The sequence below is a fragment of the Branchiostoma floridae genome, chromosome 18 (genome assembly GCF_000003815.2).
Source record: "Branchiostoma floridae strain S238N-H82 chromosome 18, Bfl_VNyyK, whole genome shotgun sequence".
Lineage (NCBI taxonomy): Eukaryota > Metazoa > Chordata > Leptocardii > Amphioxiformes > Branchiostomatidae > Branchiostoma > Branchiostoma floridae.
In genome coordinates this window covers 16,252,343-16,268,199 of record NC_049996.1, presented here as the reverse complement: position 1 = coordinate 16,268,199, position 15,857 = coordinate 16,252,343, and the positions used below count along the sequence as shown (strand labels likewise).

Here is a 15,857-nt window from a genome sequence, read left to right as displayed (position 1 = left end):
TGTTGCAGATTCATCAGAAACATGTCTTCAAAGTTTAAAAGAGAAAAATTCACGTTTTGGGAAATATATCATTTCCAAGCATTCATAAAATGCAGCTGTAGAACCGTGCCATATTTTTCTACAGAAAGATGTGCCGTGTTTTCCATATTTTTCATAAAAACTCCATTTTATTTTATTTAATTTGTTCAGTTAGCCCTGGCAGGGAATTCCCTTGAGAATGGTTAATTTCCATTGATGAGTGTTTTTATAGAGGAGATAATTACCCATAGTTGTTACTGTGACACGCAGAGAAGAAGATGGTGCTGTGAAATCCATTATGAAAAATTACATCAAAAAGCAACATTGAGCATAATCAGTATGTTGAAAGTCACTCATAAAAGATAGTAGATGCTGTCTGAAATGTCTGACAGTTTACAAAACTTACCTTGCTTCTGTGGCTTTTGTATCACGGATCTTATCACTGGGATGTTTATTCATCAGCATATTGGACATGTCAGAAATATTTGGCATATTGATGGGATCGGTCTGTACTAAGGAATCATAAATGAAAAATAATTGGTTACCAAAAAAGAGACAGAACTGGTCTATTCTGAGGAATCATAAATGAATAATCAGCTACCAAAAAAAAGAGACAAATATTGAAATGTGTGAAAAGCAGGATAAAATTGCCTGTACAGTGTATTTGATGTCTACAGTAGTTGTAGCTTTTTTATTCATCAGAGGCAAAATTCTTTTATTTCTTCTATTAAATTGTGAAATGAATTGTAACACTAAAAGACAATTTGGTGTGTAATATGCATTAAAATCCAAGACACGATGTGCTGTGAGGCACTTGTTCGCCTGTAGAAGTAGAACTGAACAAATCATTAAATTTTGCAGTTTCAGCCATATCAACATTTTCCAATTTGAAAGCTTTACTGAAATGCACACAGGGCCAAGCAGATAAAAAAAAGTGCCAAACAAAGCAATACAGAAAACAGCTGTGTTTCGATACCATAAAAAATTCACAATGTCATGTTAGAATTCTTAGAAATATGTTGATGAGGCCAGCTGTGCATTGTGCTCATCATGAAATAATAATCAGGTCCCAACAAGACCAGAGAGAGAAACAGAACAAAGAAAAAAGGCTTGATATTGACCTTGAAAATAAACATACAAAGTGTTAAATAGAATTGGAGAATCAGGAATAGATGGTAAAATAAGACTTTCCATAATTGCAGTAAAATGCATCTGCTTCAGATTGACCATTTTAAAATGCAGGTGGTTTTTGTTTTCTGCCTTAGATATGAGCTTCTCAATGTGACAAAACAAGTAATTGTCAGTGGCAGTTTCAGGGAGTGAATGTAGTCAGATGCTGTCAAACTCCTGTAGAGCTCATCCTTTCGTCACTACCTTAACCTCATGGTACATTATGTTACAATTTTAAGACTTTATATCCGTGCACAAAATAAAGCGCGTAATACCAACAAGCTTTCGATCAGTCCTATGATCCTTCTCAAGTTGACTTAGGCTCTGGGTCATTTCAACTTGAGAAGGATCAGAGGACTTATCGAAAGCTTGTTGGTAAGCACTATATTTTGACGTGAAAATCTATTGACGTGGGTTTAAAATGGAATAGATTTTGTGAGACATTTCCTCTTGATGGCAACTCAACAAATTGGGGTCACCAGAGGTCATGGGGTCAGCGGATAGCTCACCTTACCTGTACCAGGTGTGCAGCCAGGTGTGAAATAACAGGTGTGATAGGCAGGTGAGAACCTGAGATAAAGATTTTCCCAGCAGCCTGGTTTGTTAGTGGGACATACACAGGACCAAGAAGGCATGTTGTGTGTTTGTCAGGTTTTAAAATCATCCTTAAAGATTTCAGAAACCAATTTTAATCTTTTATGTGGGACAATTTAGGAAAATATCAGATTATGACAATTGTTGTACTACCAAACAAACAAAGAAACCTAGACTTAAACACTGCCTAGAAGGTAGCCCACTTCAGACCTATGTGGAGAACCATCTTTGGAGGCGCTGCCTTCTATGGATGGAAGACAGCACAAAAGAGAAAGCCAGATAATACACCTAAAACACATTAAAAAAACAGTGGATTCCGAAGCCAAACTTCTGCTTAGAGAGTATGTTTTCCCCAGCAGTGTAGGAAACCTGCTAAAAAAGCCTAAAAACACAATAAAACAGCTAGAAAAGAACCTCAGCTTGGAGAGTACAGTGGAGTAGTGTAGGGTTATCGCTGGGTCATCATTTCCCGTGTGCTGCAAAGTGCTTTTAGTTCTACTCTGTATGGCCATAAATCTAAGATCTTCTAGCAAACCCATCTAGACTATCTCTACAGGAAATTGAGGAAAGTGTTTTTTTTTAGTTTTACCTCTTGACTATGTCTGGTGTCATAAATTGGTAGAATACACAGTCACTATCCGGTTTATCGCCAGGAAATAAAACTGACAAAGAAGTTGTACTTTGTTGTAGATCTTGGCGATCTTTGGACATCACAGGACTGTCTAACTACTGGCTGAGATGTCTTTTTCTCCTAAATGCGTTGCTTTGCACTCCCTATAATACATCAAATCATGGTTTATTGCTCCTGAACCATAAATGGGAATTTCCCCGGAACGTTGAACTGTAGTTACATTTTTCTAGTCACAAGAAGCTGTGATAGAAAGAGCTGTCCACAAATATCTATGCCAACCTTTTTCATTTACTTGTAATGCTGAATTTCTTTCCGACATGTTTACATCCATCCCAATATCATTGATTCCTTAGTATAGTGTGGCACCTGATTGAGAATGAATGCAGCAGGACTCCCTAATTGGAAATTAAGGTGCATCCCTTGTGAGATGGGTATATAATGAACCTCCCCCTCATTAAACAGAATTAATGAACCATCCCTTTCCCATTGACCCAGATAGCCTGAATATAGACTCTCGTCACAGATCCAAGCAAACCGGACCGTGTAGCGAAATCTAATTTGGACACATTTAAATGTGTTGCTTCTCCCAGCCGTACATTCGCTACACACAATGATTTCATTAGTTGTGATAAGCAAAAACTCAGTCATTTCATTATTTCTGACCTGACTTAATTAGCTGGCAAAACTAACGCAGCTGCTTGTTTATTGGAACTTTTACTTGGAGCTTTTACTTTCTCCTCTGTAGAATTGACATTGGCCTTGGGAATCAGGAATAGGTGGTAAAATAAAACTTGCAATAAAATGCGTTAGCTTATGAGATTCTCTCTTGTTTAAGGTGCAGTTAGCAGATTCTTACTCATCTCCCAAACACCTCAGTCAAAATATGTGAATTCAAAATTTGTCCAACAAAGTATGTTCTATTCTGTTGTCTCTTAGAACTTGGATATTTCCATATCTATCAATTAAGGATCGTATTTGTCATATTATCTGATATCTTTAGTTTTGATGAATCAAGATCGTAGAAAAGTTGGTTCATTTTCCCCTGAATCCCAATAGTTTTCCCCAATAAACTATTGGGATTAAGAATTTCATTACCCATGGTATATTGTGCATAACCATCAGATCATGTTACACATTATTGCTACTGTAGCAGGATTTTCCAATATGCCACATGAATTATGAACATCTAGTACAATATTTACATGTATTGCATATTGCTCTTCTTTCAACAATATTCAACATCGCTGATCTGCTAGATTTCTTCAGTTTGATTTTTCAATATTTGAATGTATTATTCATTGCAGTAAGAATTCTATGGATTGCTTTAGCCACATCCATTTCTACAGTTTTTTAGACATTCTCAGTAAGAATTCAGTGAGTTTTCAAGATGTAAACAAATCTGGAAGAAAACTTGAATCTGAGTCTGACTATATCCACTCCCTGAAACTGTGTGCACCAAGGTACAGACTTTCCTAGTTTCTTTCCAACTCAGTTTTCACATTGATTTTCCTGAGTATCAGCCTTGTTCTAAGTTTACCAGGGCTCCCATACTCATGTTGGTGAGGTTATAAAGGTTAGACATCTACATAAACAATGTATTATACAATTCATTCTCTACAACTGTATAAAAAAAAATTGATTTCCTTCCCAACGGTTTGAGTGACATCCATCACTCTTTTTCGGCATCACGATGATGAACTGGAAGAAGCAATTCAATACAAGTACTAGCCGGAGTACCATCCTCCATTGTGACCGCTGGCTCAGTACTTTCGCTTGCTAACGAAAGTAGTGAGCCAGCGGTCACTATGGAGGATGCACATGGTACTCCGGCTATACAAGTATAGCTAACTAGAAAAAAAAAAGCTGTAGAGTTTCCAGTTCAGTTTTGATAAGTATGGGAACCAACAAATTAACTTGGTGTTGCCTGAGTATACAGTTAGGATCACTGCTTTATTGCCTGGTTCTGCCTCTGGATAGGGAAAATGACTTTCACTCTGCTGATAGACAATAAAGGTTGAAATCTACATATAAATTACCCATGCAGTAATGCTACATTGGTCTTAGTAACGCTGAGGTTGCCAAATATACGTCCATTTCTCCTGCGTCTGAATTACGTCATGAACAGCATGCTTTTTTAAACTGTTGAATGAAATGTGTATAAAAAGCACAGTACTCGAGGAGTACAAATTACAATATATACAATGTACTTGGCAGCTTTAGAAATACAGCGGTTTCAAATTCATTGAGAACTGAAATTATACATTATTCCATTGAACCATATCAGGCTGATACTGGCTGATATGGCGATACAATATTGGGCTAGCTATATATAAGTACAGCTATAACATGACATTTGCACAATCATAATCTCCCCATGCACCAATAATTTCTTGCTGCAGAGACATACTAAGTTGACATACTACTGACAGAAAAGCACTAACTGATTAGCATCTTGGAAATGTCCTCCTCAATAAAACGTATTCTGAAATCGAGTGCCTAAAACTATCAGATCTAACATTTCTCAGACTGGAAACCTGGAATAGATAATTCTTCCTGGAATTATAGATAATTCCAGGAACAGATAATTCCTGGAACAGATAATCCTTAGAATCGATAATGCCTGGAATTGATAATTACTGGAACTAATAATTACTGTAATAGATAATTCCTGGAATGATAATTCCTGGAATAGATAGTTCCTGGATACATGAACAAAGAGGTGATATTGGCCTTTGGCTCAAGTATCTGACATGGACAGTAAAACCCAGAATAGATAATTCCTGGACTAGATAATTCTTGGAATAGATCATTCCTGGAAAACATGATTCCTGAAGCTAAACTTTGATTGGCCTTCAGCTTCAGTACTATCTGTCACTATCTGACATAGACAGTAAAGCCCAGAATAGATACCGTTGTAGTTCCTGGAATTCATGATTCCTGTGTTACATGATTCCTGAACCAGAACTTGAGAGGTGATATTGGCCTTCAGTATCTGACATGGACAGTAAAACCCAGAATAGATTATTCTGCAGTTCTTTTCCTTGTTGAACCTGAACCTGAACCTGGATGCAATATTGGCCTCCAGTTGCAATATCTGACATAAACAGTAAAACCTAGAATAGATGATCATGATTGCCCACAGTTCTATTCCTTGTTGAACCCGAACTTGAACCTTTTTGCGATATTGGCCTTCAGCAGTATCTGACATGGACATGGTCCATATAGACAATTTTCTACAGCTCTTTTCCCTCTTGAACTTGAACCTGGATGCAATATTGGCCTCCATCTGCAGTATCTGACATTGATAGTAAAACCCTGACTAGATTCCCGTTCTTTGCTGTACCTGAACCTGAACCTGGATGTGATGTTGGCCTCCATCTGCAGTATGCCTGACATTGAGGTTGTGCAGTATTGATTTGTGCTCAGGTTTCATGATTCTGTAGTTAGCTCCATTTTGTGGATGGCTGGTCTGGGCAGAGGGGATGCAGTTTTTTGGTTAGGCTACTAGTACATGAATTTATTTTCTTGCCGTGAGGATTTTGACGATCAACAAGAAAACAGAGTCTGAGGGAAAGTCTTTACCTTGGTACACAGTTTCAGGGAAAGAAATAACTGTCCTGTTTCTCCCAGCCCTTGTCTTCATCTTGATTTCTTGATGAAATTTTGATTGAAAATGTCTACGAGAAAATAGATTGGTGTGACCATAATATATCATATGTATCAATACTTAAAGGACAATATGGCTGGGTCACCTTTAGCATCATTTGTACGTTTGCTGTGCTGCGCTTCATTTATAGCGAAAACCAATTTTGTTTCTGCAAAAAAGTTGTTTATCATCCCTGTTTATCATATAGCATTGACATTTTAGAAACATTTATCAACAAGAAACTTTCTGGTTTTGTTTGTTTCAAGCCTTGTTTATAGGATATAAACAAAGTTTATAAACAAACAAACAAATTGTTTATCATCTTGTTTCTAGCCTTGTTTATGGACTACGTCACAAACGTTCATAAAGAATATGATGGTAGGTCAAAGGTCACTGAAAGGCCAAACCAGTACAATGTCTTGTTTTCCATATTATTTTCTGCAAAACTAGTCTGCATTTATTTGACTGTAACCCTCCAAGTAGAAAATATGTTCTTATCATTGCACAATAGACAGACGTGTCTGTCATGTTGCATTTGGTTGTCAGAAAATTTTGCCAACAGGGAAGCAAAAGATTGTATTGGTGAGGCCAGTTTTCCATTCTTGTTTTATAACGTCGACAATCATCGTTTTTTCCTTCTCAGCTTCATGCATGACTTTGTGCCATTGTTTGTAGTAGGAAATATGTTCTTTTGCAGCCATATGAGGAACTGGGTAAAGCGTTATAGTTACTGTGATTAAATAGTCTAGGAAAAACACCTTTCGCTATTTGTACATATCATGCTCTCTCCTTGCATTGAGATGGACCCACTTCTACTAACTGCTCCTCCCCTGAACTCCACCCCCTTTCCACATCTCATGATTTGTCCCTCCTTTGAAACATCTCGCTACATCTTATGCACTCAACATACATGAGCTGTATGTTAGCGACACTGCACAAACATATGACATGTTTTTCTTTGCTAGTAAAATGCCATTGATAAAGTTTTATATATACAGTGTCAGTACATTGACATGGTCATACTTTAGAATCTATGATGTCTAACTATCTGTCATATGTATTGTTTATTGTTTCAATACTAATTAAGTAGAAAACAGTGAGTTTTGTGTGACCTTGTGAGTTTGACCTTGCGGCCCCCCTCCCCCCAGCCGCAGTTCAGGCCGTGCTCGACAACATGGAGGATCTTGGGAGTGCCGGAGCGAAGGACACGGACCTGATCTTCCTGAAGGGTCTGATGGACAGTCCTGTCATGAAGTCACTCGTTAGGGTGAGTTAGCTAAGTTAATCAGTTGATAATGATGAGTTAATTAGTCAAAGAGTTAGCCTAGGACACCGACCTGATCTTCCTCAAAGGTCATGAACTCCCTGGTTAGGGTGAGTTATTGATATTACTAACTTAGTTATCGAGTTGATTGGTCTGTATGTTAGCTAATGATCTGATGGACAGCCCTTTCATGAAGTCTCTGGTTAGGGTGAGTTAAAACAATATTGATAACTTAGTTAATTAGTTAATGATAAGTTAATGAGTCTATTAGTCAGCATTAGCCAATCGCTGACCTGATCTTGCTGAAGGGTCTAAAGTCCCTTGTTAGGGTGAGTTATTGATATTACTAACTAGGTTAATAAGTTATCATTATCTCATTGCTAGTGGTCCATTATTGGGTAATCCACTTGCACTCACGCAAACTTGGTCTGAAATTACTTGCACAGCACCAATTTTACATTCACAAACTTGCATATGTTGTATTTGAAGCCTTGTGCAATTCATTATATGCCCACTAGGTGGAGCTGGAGCACTGCAGCTTTTGCAGAGAAATTGAAGTGAATCTATTTTCCTCACACAAGCAACAGACGTTTACGAAGTGTGTACACTCTGTTCTGGACTCGTCCTATAAACCAGAAACCATTTTCTGCAAGACTGTAGAAGGCGCCATGACCTACTGTGTTTAGAATGCGACAAGGTTATTGAGCAAAAAGCAATTTCCTTCCAACGGAACCTGTGTGCAGATTTATGCCTCCTTCACACATTCTTATGGTCAGAAGGAAACAATGGCCTTCAGGATGACCTAATGTTCCAGTATAATTATACTGAAAGTATGGCTGTAACCTTGAGGACGACCTTGTATTACTTCTACCCTCCCTTTTACATGAAACTTGGTTTCTAATCTAATCATTTTATTCAGCATAGTGGATGACAAACACAGAACTGCTAGAAGCTCTCTTAAATTTTTTTTAGATTTTATTTCTCGACTAGAACCAAACTGTTCCCTTGTTCTGGCCCGCGTGAATTTGATCTTCACCTTCCATGTTTGCTCTGGTAGCTAGAGCATGCTGGGACTTCGGTATGTCTGTGGTATGTACCCTGGGCATCATGGGGAAGCTTCACTAGATATGCAGGGGGAGCCTGCTAAATGTAGCCTCATCAAAAAACTTGTTTGTTTATTTGTTTGACTATGTCACAGGGATGATTCATAAACGCTCATCATTGGGTTCTTCAGAACATGACAGTGATGTTTTCATGGTGTAAATCTTGAAACTTGTTTACCCTGGCCCCTGATACTATGATTGTTAGTGAACTTTCCCTGATCAGTAGACTACTGTAAATGCAGAAATGTTCGCGGTGGATTAATGTTCGCGGTTTTCGCGGCGACCACTTTACCGCGAAATTAAATCCACCGCGAACATTTTTCTATTAAGGTATTAGACTGCAGTAGATGGTGTTACCGCGAAATTAAATCCACCGCGAAAAGTCATTTTTCCCGCTACCACGAAATTAAATCCCCGCGAACTTAAATGCATTTACAGTATTTTAGGAGCCTGTGGCTGACCAGTTCTCCAGTCATTCAGTAAGTATTAACGACTCGTTAATGTGTTTATTAATGAATGGTTAATGTAATTTTTACCTCATTAACCTAACACCACTTCTCTTCGTTATTCAACTTATTGACTTGACATTTCATTCAAATCTTCAGAATTGTTTTTGGATATCAACAGGATTTTGTAGTGACTTGCACAATGTTGAGAGGAAATATAACGTTACAATCAGACATGCTTGTATCATGATTATGATCATGATTATGATCATGAAACAACAAAAAAACAATCATCCTTATAGGTTAGGGTTAACTGTATGTTTCAATATTTAAAGAAGGATCTTAGTTTTGTGAATAATCTTGTATCAGCTTGTATCAAGTACACCTACCGTACCTGCAGTGTGGAAAAGTAGGGTTTTTTTTCCCTGAAGAAGGTGACAGATGGTTATTGAAACATTGGTTGTGATCGTATGGCTTGGCTGTGAAAAAGGACCGTGCTTTCTAGGGGTCGTAGTTGCTCATAAGGTTTTAGCATAGACCAGTCAGTTTTGAAGCATGTTTGTGAATTTTCATGTAGCCACGTGTGTGGCAAGTTGGTACAGTAGTGCTAGTACTGCTACTATTCCTTGTGATGAAAGTGGCAATTGTTGTATTCTTGTGTCAGTTTCCAACAGTTACTCGATATTTCTTACACTTGTCCTGAAGTTATAGGGTCCTGATCATATGGAAGGAAGGAAAAGAAGTAAGGAGGAAATGATTTAAGAGCTAGGTTGTAGTGAAAACCGGTGTGATTCTAAAGTATCATTTGTATTTTGTAATTCTTGGAAATGAAAGGCAGCTTTTGTTGGTATTACAGCTGACAAACATAGGAATCTTTTTTTCATGATAAGTTATGGTATGAAGTCAATTCTAAAACTAATTTTTGAATGATTTATACCTGTTTATAATCACCAGGTGCATTTTGCCAGCCAGTAGGTACCCAAATGAGTAATGAGGCTGATTTACATGGTCAAGGCACCTCCTCGAGCACGGGACCCCCGTTTTACGTCCCTCCCGGAAGACGATACCTTTTAGACATCTTCATTTTACTAGTACCTTTTGACAGTAAATTGTTGTGACAAACTTCTACCAATGAATGATAACTTTATGAGTGCCCCTCTTCCATAAGTGCCTTTATTGCTCATCAAACGCTCATTGCAATGTATAAAACCATTCTTGAATTTCTTCTTTTTCTGCACCATTTAGAAATACTAGACAGGCTGGTATTGTTTACTACAAAAAAAATACTATGGTTCATTTATCTCACTCAAATTAGGGGAATTAACCATGACCCTCAGTGCCCAGCTTTGTCTCTGGTTCGTTAACTTTGTTGACGATGATTAATTAACCTTGGCTGGGTGACCCAATGACCCAGTTGTTCTCTTTGTTGTTATTTACTCCAACAGACAGGATAAGTGGGAGAATCCACTTAACTTGTAGGGGTGTGGTTACTCTATTTTAAACCCATACAGATAAGCAGCAATGTTCATTGAATAGTTAACGCCAAAGCTGTTAATATAATAGAAATTTTCTATTGTGTAGAAGTGTTAGGGATTCTTTATGTGTCAGGAAAAATCCTGCCCCCAGCCCCCCTGCTAGCGTAGTGGTTCGGCCCGCACAGCTGTTGGCAGTGCCTGAGGAATTAGCCCCGCGGTGTCGGATTACAGGGTGGGTGAGGACGGAGGGACGCTACCTGCTCGCATGACTGGACCTGATCCTCACAACACAAGACTGTCTCTGTCTCAGTAAAACTCCTGCTGGAAATCTTCTGTACTTGTGCTTCTGCTATACCTGTACGAAAGGTTGGTATTCTGTAATATACTGTATAGATGGAGGTTTGATGCAATATGCTTGGTTTTGTTGTTTCAGTTGTTGTTCCATTCAAACCAGAATGCTGTATGACCCACATGGGTATGGACACACTAGGAGTCCTGTGCAATGTGTTTGTACCTGTGGGAATTACAGGTCTCAGTTTCTGTCTAGCTGTATAGGCATATGATATAGCTGCAATTGTGTTCTTGACTAGCTTTGTCCTTTTCCAAGATTTGTGTGTTGAATGTTTAGATATTATTTGTGGAGTTTTGGTTGTGGTTTGGTTGTTGCTGTCCCAGTTATGCTGAAATATGGGACACATGGAATACTTGAACATTTCATAGCAATGTGGATGCAAGAAGGGTTTGGTACCAGTATATTTTTGGTGTGGTCACAATTCTGTTTTTGTACAGTCGCTCCTGACAGACAGACTAGAAGCTGCAGTAGTGACACGGTAATGTTACCTATTGTGTATGAGTCCTTGCAAATTTAATTAGAGGGGGAGGGGGGCATTGAAGTGAGGAAGGTAGTGTAGTAGTACATTGTAGTTGGATGTCTGAAAGCCAAGGAAATAAACTGGTATGGCAAAAGAAAACACCAAACCCTAAGACTCCCAGAGCTGCATTGTTGTTTTGGACAGACTGGGAATGTTGTCTAATTGTTGGTGAAGCCTCAGCAGGGAACTAGAAACTACTAAGTACATGTGTAGCACTAGTACATGTATAGTGTATGTTTACATCTACAATAATTTCTACAGTCCCTGTTTTACAAACGTTGCCCTCTTTGTTGTTGAACATGAAGGTAGACATTTGTAGTACATTGTGGTGTTGTTTATAATAGACGTGGAGTTCTGTGTTTATGTGTTTGGGTCGTGAGACAGGTTTTAGTGACTCTGCCCTGAGGCGGGACGCCTTTGTGCAAGTTCAATTACCTGTCATTAGCTGATCCTGCCCACCCCCACAGGGTAATGGACCGGTCCTCAAACAGGTGTGACCTGAATTGACTACCTGAATGATACAATTTCTGAAGAACACAAAATGATTGTACCTTTCTCTTCTTGTATGGAAGAAAATCTTTCATTGATCACCCTTAATTTTGGAATGTAGTGATCCTGCTGACAGAAAATCAGGTGAGCCCATCTGTTGATAGGGGTAGGCAGGTTGTAGGGAAGTGTTCTGATACACAATAGCAAAGAGGAACTGAACAGAAATGAAACACCAAACTTTTTGTGTAACAGTAAACAACATTTTGGTTAAGATCATCTCAAGTTCACTGACAAGGTCATATACCTAAAAAGGTGACCTATGTGGCAAGATGGTGCTGTATGTAGTTCTAATCTGTCTTTTCTTTAAATCTTGGACATGAGCTTGATACAGAGTCTTTCACTGCCAATCTTTGGAGTTTGGACCAATACAATAAACCTGTTTCTCAGGGTTTATTCAGCTTTCTGAAATAGCAATGAGAACTGCGAAGTCATGGCATGAATCCAGCTAGCCTGGGTGCCAGACAGTTTACAGGGTATACACATTAGTCTCCGAGCAGACGCTACGGTGCCTTAGAGATAGTATCAAAGCTGGTCAAGGAGTATAGCCGGCCAAAGGGAGATAGCCGGCCAAGGGAGTCAAACGGGCACCGACCGGCCGGCCGGCTAAACTCCTTTGCCAGCTTTGATACTATCCACCGTAGGGTCTGCTTGGAGACTAATACACAAGCCAGCTCCTTCAGTGCTTGGTTTTACTAGAAGGAGAGTCCAGCCAGTAAAAACATTCCTCTCGTAAATCACTGCATTTATGAAAACAGTCTGACTGCATGTTTGAGACATTTCCAGCTGATCCTCTGCCTGTTTAAGATTCCAACCTTAGTGGGATATTTACTTGAGGGTCTGCATGCTCTTTTCCGTAAGGCGTAGGCAGCCTATGTTATTTCCCGTAAGGCCACAGCAAGTAAATTTTATGGATGACATCCGCGCGCTCATTAATTTTCGCCTGATTTCTGGAAAAAAAAAGATTTTTTTTCTTCTTCAGGGAAGGCCGGATAGACGAAAATGGGTAAAGGTTGTGTTGTATTCTAATCATTGAATGTAGAATTGACAGTATAGAGACTCTGTAGCATTGACTGTAGTTGCAGAGGTGCAACTTGATAGATAGTTGTAAAAGTGGCACAACTATGGAAGCTATGAGTATGAGTGTAGTTGCCAACATGGTTAATGATACCAGTCTACTACACTAGTGTCACTTTAACTACACTGGTGCACTTATAAGCTTCTTAAATACAGGAATGAATGCCTTGTTGGCTGTGATGCCATATTTTGTCCCTTCATGTCTTGTTACAGCGTATATTTTGAAAATTTGCCATCTTGTTTTTTTTACCCATCTTGTTTTTTTTTCGCCCTATCTCATTATTTTTGCAGTCTGCAGAGGATGTCATCCATAAAATTTACTTGCTGTGGCCTAATTCTTAGGGAAAAGCATCTTATCTACGTAATTCGTAGCGAGGCGACCAAATTTAGTGTAATTGCCTTCCTTGATTTAGCGTAATACATAGGGGGCTCTTCTGAATTGAGCGTAAATCGTTGTCAGGACCCCCCATGCAGACCCTCTTACTTGTCTGTTAGCAGCTTGTCGTATAGGACTGTTTAGCCACAGCTGATGCTGTTGGGCTGATATCAATTAGGATTTTACTATGGTCAATATTGACCGAAGGAAGCCATAGCTTGTCTGGTAGCTTGAAAGTTGGGAGCTTGTATAAGATGGAGTTTCTATATTTGTGCGTGTAAGTAACTGCAGATGGTCTTAAGACATCAGATTATCTCCTTGAGTAAACATCTTAAGACATATTATCCCTTCTTGAAGACATCTTTTCTTATACAAACAATACAACTTCTTATCTTAGATTCCATCTTGAAACCGCTGTAATAACCCCCAAAAAAGGACTCACATTTATTTGTGTGTTAGTGAAATGTATATCATCATGGTGATCATTGTTGCCTTGGCAACACAGCTGATATTGACAGTTGATTGATGAGTGATTGACAGCTCAGCTGACCCCTGGGTTTGACAGTTGAACATCTGACCTTCCTAACCCTGGATTCTAAAAATAGCCCAGACGACTCTTGTCATTCAACAGTCACATATTTTTTTTTATTTATAGATTTTTGTACTACGGTAACTGTGTAAGTCCTGAAATATTTGTGTTAGTTAGTACTAGTGCAAGCTGCATACCCAGTAAATCGGCAGATTTATTTGATCCATTTACACCAGGAAGGTCCACTACTCTTTTCGATAAGTGTGGTGGGTTCTTTTACTTGCTCGAGGTGTGGCTCCCCTCAAACACAGGACCTTCATTTAATGTCTTGTCTGAGGGTCGCCCCTAACCAAAGTTAGCTGTGAACGGAATTATGCCACAAATGTTTATATGGCGTTTTATTACCGTTTTTTTGTTTCAATCCCAATCTTGAAGTCGAAATTCTACGAAGGCCTCCTTCCCCCTCCAATCATCAAGTCCCCACGAACTTTTACGATTCCCTTATCAATATTTTCTTTCGGCATCTAGTATAAGTACATACATGCTACAATTGTATTGTTTCTGTCTGCTTCTGTTGTGCAATTCATGAACTTTATTCATGTACTTTATTCGAATATTTGTTCTTCTTTGCTTCTTTTTCAGTGCACATCTTTAGCTTTATAGTTTCTTCCGTTTGTTTCCTTCCGTAGTCTTTACTTTAGTTGATGTTTTTCCTTTCCCTTTCTGTGTCTTTTCTCAGGACTTGAACAACACGCCCCCACCTGAAGATCCTTCGGTAACTACCTTATTTTTTTTACTTTCACTTTCTGAGACCTCCTTTCTTACTTTCACTTTCATTTTCTGTATCATGACTGTTTTGTTGTCATGTTATGACTGATGATCCAGTTTGTAATTTGCATGGTCCATGCCGAATGTTGTATTGTTTGGCAGGAAGAATCAGAATTGTAGGTTCACATCACCTACCAGCTTGTCTTTTTTATACCCCCCTTCACATTAGGCGAAAATAGATCGAACGATGAGTCTGCGAGCTCTAAATTACGAGGAGGCATGACCCTGACGGGAAGGAGGAAACTCTGCCATTTCTTCGTTGGCAGCAGGGTCATGCCTCCTTGTAAATTAGAGCTCGCAGACTCGTCGTTCGATCGATTTTCACCTAATGTGAGGGGGGTATTACTAGGAACATTTTCAATCAGGGCGGTCTCCACGACCCATCCATCCTTCCTGAAACTTTTAGTTTTACCACATCTGTTAAAAAATTTCGGAAAAACTTCAAACATATTCATGACATATTCGAACATAATTCAATCCCTACAACTAGATAAAAACAGAGATTTACTTTTAGATGGTCAGCGTCACTAGAATCACTAGAGTCATTTCAGTGATGCTGAAGAAGAGTGATGGATGTCAGTAGAAACGTCTGAAAATAATCTCCGTTTTATCCAGTTGTAGGGATTGAATTGTATCACGAAGTCTAACCTTCTTAAATGAAACTTCATGACTGTATTTTTGTTAGATGAAAATGACAGATGTAACTACGAAGATCAACAAATTTAACGTTAAAATGGTTTCCCAAACAATGAGTAGAATTAGGAACAAAAAATGTCTGTAGGCTGCCCTATTCTCAACTAAGCACTGATATATTCCTCTGCCTTTTCATTACATTTACATGTACAACCCACCTTGTTTCTGGTACCCATACTAACCCCACCCCCTCCCCCCACACACACCTCTCCCCCATACACCCCCCCTGTTCTGGTAGCCCCCCTCTCTGCTACCCCCCTCCCTCCAGATTTCTGACTAGCTCATAGCTCATCATCACCTGTGCAGTTCTACACATGCCTGTGGCAAGTACTCTCCTCTTTGTTTGTTTGTTTATTTGCCTGCATCAGAGAATCCAACTGGGTTATACTAACTTATAACGGTCAACGGTAACATTGTTGTTGACCTTCAGCCATCTTGAATCCAGAGGTTGATTTCAGTTTCTATTTTGCATGCATCAAAACTTCTCTCTTTGTTTATTTATTTGTTTGTTTGCCTGTATCAGAGAACCCGGCTGGGTCATAGGTCAACGGTAACATTGTTGTTGACCTTCAGCCATGTTGAATCCAGA

General features: G+C 39.0%; 1 protein-coding gene across 5 annotated transcripts in view; it reads left to right on the top strand.

Annotated features, from left to right (window-relative positions):
- The first annotated feature begins 6,385 nt into the window (after window positions 1–6,385).
- LOC118405359 (MAGUK p55 subfamily member 6-like) overlaps window positions 6,386–15,857 on the top strand; it is a 35,902-nt gene continuing 26,430 nt past the window's right edge. For 3 of the 5 annotated variants that reach the window (XM_035804814.1, XM_035804813.1, XM_035804812.1), the window contains exons 1-3: window positions 6,386–6,437; window positions 7,208–7,326; window positions 14,487–14,522. In XM_035804814.1, the coding sequence (XP_035660707.1) occupies window positions 6,401–6,437; window positions 7,208–7,326; window positions 14,487–14,522 (192 nt within the window). In that variant the 5' untranslated portion in view covers window positions 6,386–6,400. The remainder of the gene's footprint in view (window positions 6,438–7,207; window positions 7,327–14,486; window positions 14,523–15,857) is intronic. The other 2 variants (XM_035804816.1, XM_035804815.1) reach the window with 1 other exon arrangement.